This window comes from Oryzias melastigma, linkage group LG15 (genome assembly GCF_002922805.2).
Source record: "Oryzias melastigma strain HK-1 linkage group LG15, ASM292280v2, whole genome shotgun sequence".
NCBI lineage: Eukaryota > Metazoa > Chordata > Actinopteri > Beloniformes > Adrianichthyidae > Oryzias > Oryzias melastigma.
In genome coordinates, this window is record NC_050526.1 from 25,649,715 (window position 1) to 25,662,136 (window position 12,422).

General features: G+C 37.0%; 1 protein-coding gene across 2 annotated transcripts; it reads right to left on the reverse strand.

The window, feature by feature from the left end:
• Nucleotides 1–97: 97 nt before the first annotated feature.
• Nucleotides 98–12,318, reverse strand: tmem87b (transmembrane protein 87B). 2 transcript variants are annotated; one of them, XM_024297564.2, is made up of 19 exons: nucleotides 11,984–12,318; nucleotides 11,235–11,295; nucleotides 11,041–11,132; nucleotides 10,825–10,959; nucleotides 10,678–10,731; nucleotides 10,413–10,578; nucleotides 10,233–10,294; nucleotides 9,076–9,259; nucleotides 8,904–9,003; nucleotides 8,721–8,814; nucleotides 8,141–8,212; nucleotides 6,031–6,139; nucleotides 5,898–5,956; nucleotides 5,723–5,826; nucleotides 5,579–5,652; nucleotides 5,433–5,503; nucleotides 4,240–4,292; nucleotides 4,118–4,148; nucleotides 98–1,919 (listed from the first exon to the last, which is right to left on the reverse strand). In XM_024297564.2, the coding sequence occupies exons 1-19, from the start codon at nucleotides 12,131–12,133 to the stop codon at nucleotides 1,878–1,880; spliced, it is 1,713 nt and encodes a 570-aa protein (XP_024153332.1). In that variant the 5' UTR covers nucleotides 12,134–12,318; the 3' UTR covers nucleotides 98–1,877. The 2 variants fall into 2 exon arrangements, with proteins under 2 accessions (XP_024153332.1, XP_024153331.1); XM_024297563.2 differs by lacking the exon at nucleotides 8,141–8,212 and adding an exon at nucleotides 7,164–7,235 and having other exon boundaries at nucleotides 11,984–12,317.
• Nucleotides 12,319–12,422: the final 104 nt, after the last annotated feature.

Sequence of the window (12,422 nt, forward strand, 5' to 3'; positions counted from 1 at the left end):
TATGACCAAGTCATCATCATTAATCTTTTTTTAACAGTTAAATCTAAATATCCTCTGGAATCTGGGATTTGCGAGACACAAAACAGAACGCCTGAAGTCATAGAATCCAAGTCGAGTTTTTATTGGCAGAAAAATGACAGATACGGAAATGTTCTCCCAATACCAAATTATATTTAATGCGAACTAACGGAACGCGCTTCCTGAGAGGGAAGAACGAAGAAAAACGCTGGTAATGAACAGACTTAATCCAGCTTTCATCCCACTTTATCCAAACACTTGTGAAATTAGAAAAAAGAAAACAGTAAATCAGCCAAAATCCATCCAGACAAACAGTCTGTGCTCAGTCGCAGCCCTTGTTTACGACATAGCGTCGGCCTGCCATCAAAAGCACAAATATTAGCAGGTTTCCAACACACAAAAACGTCATTAGAAACCCATCCAGGGTTTTTAACACTCATAAAATGCTTTAGGATGCAGAAAAATAAAAAAGGGAGTTCAGATTTTAAATTCACCGACTCCAAACTCACAACAATAAACCCTTAACTTAAAAAAACAAACAAAAAAAAGGTTTCTGAGAATCATATAAAGTCATTCATCTGTAAACATACAGGGAAAAAAAGACATTTTAGCACTGTGTGTGCAAATTACATATACAAATAAAAACCTTCAAACACGCCAACAGTAAACATGAATTAACAACCATTTACTTATTAATTAAGTACACTTAAGACAAAATAAATAATGAAATTACTTAACAGTAAGAAGCACATACTTTTATTTTGAATACACTCCTTAGAAAGTAGTGTCAGAAAAATGAAGGCAAACCTCAGACTTAAATCAAAACATGAACTATATAATCGCCCTCACGCTCATAAGCTCAAAAACATCGTTTCAGTTTGAGATGTTAAAAAAATACTTTAATGGAGAAACGTGTGGACGCCCCAGACGCCCTCAAAGTGCAGAGGAGAAAACGAGCTCAGGTTTCATGCAGCGTTGCAATTATCTCAGATTGTAATTGTGGGACAAAGAGTGTTTCAGAAAGTCACATTCAGAAACGGTGCAGCTCGTTCCTCTTTAGTACAGCGATCAGCCGAAGCATTAAAACCCCAGACAGGTTAATGAGAGCTCATTTCTTCCAAGAGGAACAGAAATAAAAAAAATCTGGATATTACTTGGACCTCCTCATCTCCAACAAATGAAAAACACTCCACTGCAGCTGCAGCCACAGCAGCGTGCCCAGGAAGGACAGCTTTGAAACTCCCCAGATGTGATGTCCAACTCAGAGACTCCACCCAAAAAACCCACAAGCCCCAAAGGATCAACCAGGAATATCCCAGGATCCAACACTGAAAGAGCCTCGGATGTTCTCTGTCCTGAACAAATTCAGCCGATTCTGCAAGAACTTCTGGATATCTTCAGTGACAGAAGACGTCGTAATGCTGGAGCTGATCGTGAAGAAAAATCTCTAAAGTAGGTCGACTCTTTAGAATTATAGATTTTTTGTTTACAGTAAAATAACTTAATATTGTTTAATCACAATCCATCAATAAAGAAGCACATATGGAGGAAGTTTTGTGCACTAGGCCCTCACCTAACCTTCCCTAAAACCAAACCAACGAAAGACAAAAAAAGACACGGTTTGACATAAACAAACAAATTCTTTGGAAAAACTCATCAAATGAGTGAAGAGGGATTGCTACCAAAATGATGTGTAGGTCCCCTCACAAAGTGTCTCCTGACCAGCAGCCTGTGCAGGAGGACACCCCAAAGGTGAACTCCTCCTCCACCTGTCTGGACGTCCCAGAAGGAAGCCCTTTCTTCTATTTCAGCGGGAAGCTGCCGTGTTCTTCCTTCCACTTCAGCAAAACGCTTTTGCTTCATTCCAGCTTCGACATCTCGTACTTGGTTGTCATGATTTCCTGGGACAGAGGAAAAAGCTAAAGTGAGGTGCACACTCTGGTCTGATACAGGAATTTCCAAAAAGCATCAGATTATAAGTTGGCAGAGGAAGCAAATGAATTCGGCGCAGTTCCCTGCAGTCGTGTTTCGTCTGCGGGGAGCTCTTCCTGACTTGGGAGTCTTTCAAAAAGTCGTCAAACTTGGCATCACAGCCAGGACAGGAAACAGACTGACTTTCTGATTGCACACAGTTGTGAAAAGAAATAGGGAGTTTAACAAAATATTAACTATTTAATACTTGCAAAGATTTCAAATCTTGTTTAAACTTCTCTTTGCTCTACACTTTTCTCTAAATCAGAATAGTTGATCTTTTTTTTTGTCACAATTGCTGCATTTCCATTACAAATACGGGCAAAACTTGATTGAATTTCTAAAAATGTTGGAAAAAACGATTTCACAATGACACAGTTTCTATTAAATCATAATTGTGCAAATAAACACAAACCGATAAGTCCCTAAAAAACAGCGTTGGATGAGAACAAGTATCTTTTTTATTAGATCCACTCAAAGGGAGCATTTGGGTGACGTCACAGCGGCGTGCAGCGAAGCTAGTCCATTGACGGTCTCAGTCGCACGTGAGAAGTCTGTTCATCTGTATTAAAAATATATCCATTCTAACATGTGAGCAGCTGGACCCTTTTTTCTGTTTGAAAACACGACAGGATCCATTTAAGTTTCTGTCACGGCATTCATCCCCATCCGTCAAAGGAGACGTCTGCGTCTGTTCAATAAAGCGCAAAATCTTTTTCAATAAATGCAAGTTTTTCAAAATTGTTGTGATTCCATTAAGCAAATTTATTATCTCAAATCCAATTTGCGCAATTTCATAGTTAATGGAAAGACTGCCATTAAGAGTTAGAATCTAGAAGTTATTATTAAAATTAGCCACAATTATTTTGCCTGGAAATATAATAGAAAACTTGATTAAAGTCAATAAATCTCAAATTAAACAGTATTTTTTAGTTCAATTTCAAGGAGATTATTTTAAAGCTCAACAAAAGTTAGATTGACATTTATAGTCATTATTTTGGAAACAAAACTGTAGAATTATGCTTAAAGAAAAAGAGTTTCAGATTTTATGATGATTTATTAGGAAGGGCCAGCTTGAACTTAGATGGCATTTTGTTTTAAAATGAGTCATTTTCCCTTATTACACTAGTTTTTTTTTTTTTTTTTTTTTTTACCACTGTCATCAAAATAAACTACAATTAGGTTCTTAAAATAAAAAAATACAAACCATTTGCTTAGAACTAGCAAAAAAATAATGATTATGCTTTAAAACATTTGATTTAAAGTAATTATATCTGACAGTTAACTTTTTTAAGCATATTTTTAGCTTTTTTAATGCGTGTGGAACTCCTTGTTCCTATTTTTTTTTTTAAGTAAAACGTACCTGCTGCATGGACAGATCACTTTACTACTTTTTAGTGATATTCCAATTAAGATTTGTGTTCTTTCCTATTTTTAGACTCTTTTTGCAGTGATACTACAGGACAGGAGTACGCTGCTGTGCAGGTTCCTAACTTGAATCTGTTTTATATGCAGCAGTTCATCAGGTTTCCTTGTTAATAAGGCAGAATTAGATCAATTAGCATTTCTTTACAGCTGCTGAGGGAACTTCACTTCAATTAGAAGCTCTCCACTACAAACATAACAACAAACTGACTGAAGGAAAATGAAAAAAATACAATAAATATATAAATGAGGACATTTTAAGAAGATGAAGTTATTAAAATGGTCTGAAACTAAAATGTCTGTGAAATATGATGCAACTACGTTCGTTGGAAGCTGCTTTAACAGCAAAGAGAGATCTAAACATTTCACGTGCCGACATTGAAGCTGAAGGTGGAAGGACACACAAAGAACTACAGACATGAAGAACTTGGAAAATTTGAACAAAGAGTCCATTCTTTGATGATGGCTACAGATTTCTGAGCTTAGGGAGAAAAAATAAAAGCCGAAAAAACATAATAAAGAGCTGTAAACATTCAAAAATAACCCAAAAACGACCATCCACAGATAAGTAGTCTCCAAAAGCCTATATATACAGCAGAAATGTCAGTTAAAAAAAAAGATTTTTTTTTTCCTTTTGGTTAATGAAAAAAATGCCTTATGTGTGAGTCATGTTTTTTTTTTTTTTTTTTTATGTCGCTCCTACCTCATCTGAGTCGAGCAGGACGGGCAGAGCTCTGAAATAAAATTTAAAAAAAAAGCTCTTAAAAGCAGATACAACCTAAAAGTGACAGATAAGCAAATCCATAAATGCAACAGGATGCTTACACATCAGAGAGGGAACTAGGAATGTTATCCTCCACCCATTTCAGGTCTTCATCCTGGAAAAGTAGGCAGAGGGATGAACCACAGCATATACTGCCATCTGCTGAAATCAGGCATGCATTTTCCAAACTAAAGAGTTAGATCTGCTGATACGTACAGAGACACTACATTCATCTTTTGAGTTATTATTAAAGCATCTCCAGTGGTCTTTTAATTATGCCGTTTTAAGCCAAAATTTAAAAACCGTGTCGTTTTCTAGGACAAAGTTTCAGTAGAGCGGCAGGAGTTCATTAGAAATTCGCCTCCAAGTTGTGGGCAGGACAGTTACAACCCTCTTCCCATCATCCATAACCATCTATAACTGGTAGCTCTCTGTTTACACGCTCTCCCACTAGCTTACAGCCCTCACAACCACAACCTAACACTGAAAAAAATTAAAAGTAATATCGTAGATATCAGCTGTGAAATTTCAAGAATTTTAATGAAGAAATGCTCAAAAATTTTGATTTAATTGCCTTAATACATGTCCTCCATCATCAGGTTGAGAAGAACATGTCAAAAATACCGCAAAACAGAGTGAGTCTAATGCTACATTCACACCAAAAGTGAGTCGCGCATCAAATTTGCATCAGCCGCCTCTATTTGGACGCATGGTAAATTTCTGCTCAATGCTTGTCCAAAAGTGTGTTAATAAACTTGATGCCACAGGTGGATGTGGGAGGAGCTACAGCCAAGTGTTTTTAGCCTCATCAATACAGGGAGCTGTATCTGTGTGCATCTCATTTACAAATGATGTATCTATTCATTTTGAAGCGTCTCCATGTCTGGATTCATTAGTTCATTTTGAGACTCTTCCAGTAGAAAAACATCATAAAGTTCAAGAGGAGTTCGATCAACTTGTTGGTTTTCATCTCCACCCGGTAATTGCGTCATTGAACATGTCACGATCAAAGCGCAACGCACCTTCTTCACCAAAATTCTGATTTTTAAACTCTTTAAAATCTGCGCTGCTTAAATTGCGCTGCCGGCAGACGGAGGTGTCGCACCCAATGTGCAAATCACAAAGAGCGTCAGATCGTGTCTATACACTTCCTCAACACTGAAACGACGCCTTTGCTGCACACATTGCATCCGGTATGAACACAGCTTTAATATTTATTTAACTAATTAACAGATAATGAGGTTTTGTTGCTTACTGGGTTTGCGTCAGCAGGTTTTGCTGAGCCGTTTATCTCATTTTTAGCTGCTCTCAACTTTATTCCATCAGCTGAAAAAAAAAAAAACAATGTTTTTTTCAAATGTACACAAAGAATAACTTTTCCTGATTAAAATAAATCTGTACCAAGATTTGCAGAGGCGACGAATTCTTCAATATCCTCATCATCTGAGTCATCCATGAGAGGCGTGAAAGCGTACCTGCAGACATCAAATGCGGATTAGAGACATCTAACTGAGAGTCCACGCCAAGTTCAGCGGCGCGCCTAACCTTTGGTTATTTGCAGACGGTCGCCATAAGAACATGATGACGAGCAAAATGACGGAGAACAAAAATCTCCAGAAAGCATCCTCCACCCACAGCTCCGTCCAGTCCTTCAAACACACGGCAGGAGATCAGCAGGAGAAAACGCCAAACGCCATCAGTGACCTCACAGTGTACTTACGGACTGACAGCTCGCTAACTGGAACTTTTTAGCATCCCAACCCATGAAAATGATAGAAGCTGAGGAAGAAAAAAAAAATAAATCAGAATCTGGCTGTCAAACACAAAACACGACTAAAAACTGCTTTACTTACCGAGAACAGCAAATATTAAAGTATTTGTGAAGTGCCTGTAGAGAGACAGTTTCACAGGGTTTCTCCTCAACTTCAGAGTCTTGATAGTTTGAGCCAGACTGACAAAGATGTTAGCAGCAGTCAAGGAAAACAGCTTTGCATTACACAAGCAATCATGAACTTATATAACTAAAAATGTCTGTCTTTGAGCTTATAAAAGATCATTTCTCTCTAATGAAGTGCTGCCAGAAAGCTAAACTATAACTCTCAAAATGCAGATGACAATCAAGCAAAGTACTGAAAAACTTACTAACACTGTTTAAGCAATAAAATAATCACATTTTTAATTTCTTTAAAATATTACTGTGCAATTAGCCTGTTGATGTTTTGAGGTTTTTCGCCTGCACTGATCAAATGATAAATTTGACTCATTAGTTATGCTTGAATACTCAATTGTGTGTTGATTTTCAAATTTAAAGCAGAAGCATTTTGGCTCTAGCACTGCCCCCTAGTGGACTAACAATGTACTATAATAGTAAACATAAATAAATCACTGAAGAAAGATCAGAAGAAAAAAGAAAGTCTGCAAGAAATCTCAAATCAGACACATTTTTTGTGGAAGGTTTCTTCTAGATTCAGCGGATCTTTATACTCAGTTTACCATTGACTGTATAAGAAAATTGGACTGGGTGACCTCTCCATCCTGAGGAAGCCAAAATCCCAATAGACAGCTTTTACTTAGTCATTCTATTTGTCAGAATAATCATTCTTACTCTGCTACTTTTTGAAATTTTAATTTTTTTTCTCTTTGACCTCAATAAAAATATGTAGTCTCATATCCAACGTTAGAATTGTTTGACAGATTTTGTGTAGCCCGCTTTCAAGTGGTGGTGATGTGGAATTTCGACAATTTCTCCCCTCGACTTGCAGAAAAATGGCGACTGAATTGATTTAATTTGGTTGAAGCCGGAGGAAATCCATCTTCTATGGGAGACATCACACTCACCCGGTCCAGTTCTCATATACAGTCAATAGTTTTAACCAACAGCCCTCCATGGAAAAACAGTGGCAGTGACCACCACCTCCTACTCAGAGGTAGATGAGGAGCAGAGTGGAGCGACACAGGGAAAGATAGCAGGTGCACAAAAGGATATCCACCAGCATAAAGAAGAATCAAGCAGAGCCAGGGGAATATTGGCCAGCAGGGCAAGGTCAGAGTCTTTCGTCTAGAGGTGGGGAGGGGGGGCACAGCAGGACCAAAGGATGCAGAGAGGAGGAGGAAGATGTGGGACAGACACGAGACTCATTATAAACACAGGAAACCCACAATAAAAAAGTGCATTTAAAGTAGGGATGTCCCAACCAGGCTCTTTATTCGGCTCCGATCTGATTCAGTCATTTCACTTTGAGTGTCTGCCGATCACGAGTTAAGTAACTTAAGTAACCTGGTTTACTGTGAAGTAGCTTGAATAATCAAGTAAAAATAGTCAACTAGGAAAAAATAAAGTTTGGTGACTGTAGCTTTTGAATTTTCTGAACTATTAAAACATTTTAAACTATATGTGACTCATTTATCAATAAAAAAAAAGCAAGGAGAGATCACTTCTCATTAAAAAAAGCAAAATCCCAATGCTTTTTCTTTTGAAATACCTTTGTAGGTCTTTGTTTGAATTAAGACGAAACAAAAGAGACACTAGTTGTCAGTTTAAAACGTTTATTAAAAGAATTACTGAGCGTGGAAGTCTGAATCTGTGAATATTTTGCTAACTTCACAGAACTATTTTTAACTGGTGCCGTATTCTACTGTGCTTTGTGGCAATAAAAGGTGGCGACAAATTCATGATAAGCAGACTTCCAGTACAGTTTTTATCTGTAATAATAAGGTTGAAATATTTATTAGTGCTGATCATAAGAATAAAATGAGTACAACATCCGACACCAATCTGAAACTTTGTGACAAGACCTGGTTTCCAATTATATGATCGAATCGAGACATCCCCAATTTAGACTTAAACGTTTGAGAATCATTAAATTCTTAAAAGAAAAAAAGGCACAAAAAATATCAACTTAGTGCACTAACAGTAGTTTTAACACATAAAAAATAGCTATTGGGGTGGTACTGGAAGGATATGAACCACAAGGCGCACGACTCAAACACAGCCAGAACAATCGCTGTAATGAGAGCGGGGCCGTTGTCTCGACCCTTCACGGTTTGTTTCAGAATCAAGAAAAGGTTCGGTTGTCATGTCAGATAGTTGTTGACAAAGCATTTACAGTGGTCCCTTGTTATATCGTGGTTCACAGGTTTTTCTTTCAGTAAAAATTTGCACGCCATGTATTTTACAGCACATTGTGTCCTGATTGTTAATGTCGGTCGTTTTTCTTCAACAGAATGTGCTCAATTTGCCAAATTTACATAAAGCAGATCTCTGACTTTATTCCTTATGCTGGACTTATTATCCTATTCAGGTTTGATCTTTGAGAATTTAAACAATAAATAAAAATGTAAAAATGTTTATTAATGTATAAAAACTGTATAAATGTGTAGTGAGGGGTTTTACCGCCTTAACACACTGTAAAAATTCAAGCAGATTTCACCTATTGAAGGTTATTTTAGACGTAACTCCCACGATAAACAAGGAACCACAGCAATGAATTTTTTTTTTTTTTATATATTTCTCAATTCAAAGTGAATAATCAGTCTTACTTACCCCGGTAATCCTCAGGACACCTTCAACACAAGCAAATCCAAAGTAAAGGACGCCAAGGCCCACAACTCTGTGCATCACAGTCCCCAGTCGAGGCCTAAAAATACACAAACAGAATTTAAAAAAGAGCTCTAATGTAAATAAACAACTGAAGACGTGTTTGTCAAAAAACCTAGTTTGACCTACTTTATAATCCCATATCCCAGGCTGACAATAATGACCAGCAAACGAGCCAAAGTCCTCTTCAGGGCTGAGACCAGCTCGGCGAAGATCAACAGACCCGGAGCTAAAAGGAAAGAACGTCAGCTCAAAAGCCACTTAAAAAGAAAAAAAAATGTGGAGGTTTGAGGAGACTTACAAGCCCAGCCAACAGTGTTGGTGTTTTCATATTCGGCACAGAACACCGCCATCTCCACCATCCCCAGGAAGATGACCCCTGCTATCCAGAACTGGATCCTCAGCAGATCCTTCCAGTAACAGGCCGCCCAGAGGAACCACAGCAGGGCGTAGAGGATGTACACCACACACATGACCATGTAGAACTACAAAAAACACACACAGTCTTTATACTAGCCAAATCTAAACTCAAGGGTTTTGTCCTGTAAGTGGAACCAGATTCTCCTCTAATTAGTTTAACTTTAGACAAGATACAAGTATGTTCATGAAGAACAGATGAAATCCAAACACAGTAGACTTAAACAAAATTACAAAAAAATCGGCAGTTTGACAGATCAGGATGTCAATGGGTGACCCAACAGCTGTACATAATTAACATGGGATTGTTTCCCCTAAGAAAATAAAATTAAAAGTTTCCTGATTAAATCAGGAAATATTTCATTTGTTTGTTATTTTGACTGGAGAAAATCTGGAATCTCTGCTGCAGTTGTGTATGTTTTTTTCACAAAATCTTTAGGGCATGAATGAAATGCTATCTATTTTTCAAACAACTAGTTTTATTTCATAAAAAAAAGTTAATTATAAAAAAATGAATTTTATATTAAAATTTGCAATCATTCATTTTTTTAAAATGTGCATATTGAAAGAGTTCAATGGGAATGATGAAACAAAAAATATATTTTTTATTTATCTAAAAAAATATGCACTCTAAAAAAGTTAAAATAAAATGTTTACTAATTTAATTTCGGTTAAAAAAAAGTTATTTATTTCAAAATAAAAGTAATAAACACAAATCAAACGATGTCTAAACTTGTTTTAGTTACACTGTTTGGTAAAGACACCTAGTGTAAGAAATAAAAAACAGAGGGAAAAATACTAATTTTTTTAAACTAAAATAAAAATATCTATATATTGAAAACTTTAAATTCTAAGGATAAAACAAACAGCTTTACTGCTGGGCTGACTAACCAATAATGTCCAACTCTAAAACAATCTTTTTTAGAAGTGTTCATGTGAAAAGCTGTACTTTGTTTTTTAATTAGCTGTACAAAAATGATTAACAAATCTAAATAAAAATCAAATCAAACTGTGACTTCTTGAACAAATGCATCCACTTACAATCATTAGTGGCCACTCTGTGACAGAAATAAAGCCATGGCTGCCTTTCATCACCACACTGACTGTAAAAAATAAGAGCATGACATCAGAAAAAAACAATAAATGATCATATTTACCAACTTATTATGTGTGATAGAAAGCAGAGGAAAAATAAAGTAGAGATAAAGTCAGATATCTCACATGTTAAATTCCAGTTGGCCTCTTTGCTGGATAAAACCTTAACAACCAGCAGGTAAGGTCCATCCCTCCATGTGGTGGCGATGACCCCATCTCTAATTTTCACTGTGCCTTCCTTCGAGGAGCTGCTGTCGTATTCCTCTGTGAGCCACTTCGTATAATTTTCATCCTGGAGCATCAATAGAAGTTACAGAAATAAGCAGGAGATAAATCTAGGATACATCTTAGATTTTAAGTTATTCTAAATAACAGACGTATATTTTCCTACCTGCATCAGATGCTCGTCAGGTGGACTGGCAGGAAGTGGGTTTGCCTTGGCTTTCTGAAGAAAGGAAGTTAAGAAATACTTCAACATGTTGGAATGATTAAATCCGATTTTGTGGACTGTCAGAAGACAGTGGTGTAGCAAACATACTTTAAACATTTGGAATGAGCTTAGTCCATCCTTGCACTTCATAGGAATGTGTTTATGCTCGATGTACTCTCCCTGCCCGAGAGGATTCGGGTCCAGGGTCTCCCCGTGGCTTAAAGGCGTTTTGTCGTACATTTCCTGCAAAATTCATGAATCGTAAAAAATTCAGCAACGCATGGACAAACGGCCCAGCAGATAAAATTATTTATGTCAGCTTACTTCTAGATTGTTGAATTCATTGTGGCAGGGGTAATATTTTAGGAACCAGTGGACGGTGAAGGTCACTTCCTCAGGACAATGGAAAGACGCAACTAGAAAAAAAAAAAAAAATCTTAATTTCTTTTAAACATTTTTCCACCAACAGAATGGTTTTCTCTTTTTTTGGCTTAACAACAAACTTGACAATGTCTTACCTTTTAATTCAATATCTGTACCTTTAAACATGGATTTTCTTAACTGCAGCGGTCTTGAGGTCTGCACAGTAGTAAAATGTGTTTGTAAAATACATGATCATAGAAAACAATAACTTTGGTGACCTCTGCATCGAGATATTAACAATTTGTGACTGATGTGTCATGCAAAAACAATTTTACAGCTAAAATGTCCCCTAAGCTCCAGGAACTGCTCTGAAATGCAATACTCCTCCAGCAAGACAGAACAAAATAAACCTGAAACTTCTCAGTGCTTAAATTATTAATCAATGTTTTCCATTACATTACTTTATAGAAATCAACCATCCTTCTGAAATAACACAAGTGAAAATAAACACAATTTTCACGACAGTCTGAGTCACTGGGGCAGGTTGACCCGAGCAAATACAAAGTAAACACAGTATATCAAACTGGTAAGCAGATGCAAAGAAAATGTAAGAAAAAACAAACAAAAATCAAGACATTATTTCCATAGATGTAATGTTTTTAACATTAGCCATTTAGCTAAAGCTAGCTTGTACTGGATGGTTCATAGCACTAGCTAATTAAGCATATAACATGTTCAAGGGATTTTTCTAAATGTGCACTTTCATATTTTTTTAAAATAAATTATTTTCAAGTTACGTTTTAAAACAATTATCGTAGAAACAGATTGCACTGTGACCTCTCAGCTCAAGCTAACAGCGCAGGTCTAGCTAACGATAGCCGCAGCTGCATTAGCCGATACTCACATTAACAACTGTTATTGTCCAAAGGCCCATCTCTGGCGCTGCCACGACTTCCTCTAAGCCACTTATTAAAACTAGAAAATAGACCAAGCAGGAACGGAAAACTCCTGTGGTCGGACAGCTCCACGTCCGCATCCTGACTCCAGCTGCCATGTTTGTGTGCCGCGCTTGAGCACTGTCCGGTAGGAGGCGCCGTGAACGCAACACTCAGAAATGTAAACACAGTAAGTCCCGCCCCCAGCAGTAAACCCCACGAGGCACATGATCCACACTCAGAACTGATGGGAAATGTGTTTGAGTTCCTCATCTCCACATACTCCTGTTCACAGTTTCCATAATTTTAATAAATTCCCACGGTCCTTAAGTAAAAATTAACTTAATGAAAATTATATGACGATGGCACCAAATTCATACATTTCTTTCCATATGTTTATATAACATC

Bases quoted from the DNA above. Each gene is read 5' to 3' on its own strand.
- tmem87b (XM_024297564.2), bottom strand. From the start codon at position 12,133: ATGGCAGCTGGAGTCAGGATGCGGACGTGGAGCTGTCCGACCACAGGA. The intron at 11,296-11,983 runs GTGAGTATCGGC...ACTACTGTGCAG, and splicing joins GGACAATAACAGTTGTTAAT to ACCTCAAGACCGCTGCAGTT. The intron at 11,133-11,234 runs GTAAGACATTGT...TTTTTTTTCTAG, and splicing joins TACAGATATTGAATTAAAAG to TTGCGTCTTTCCATTGTCCT.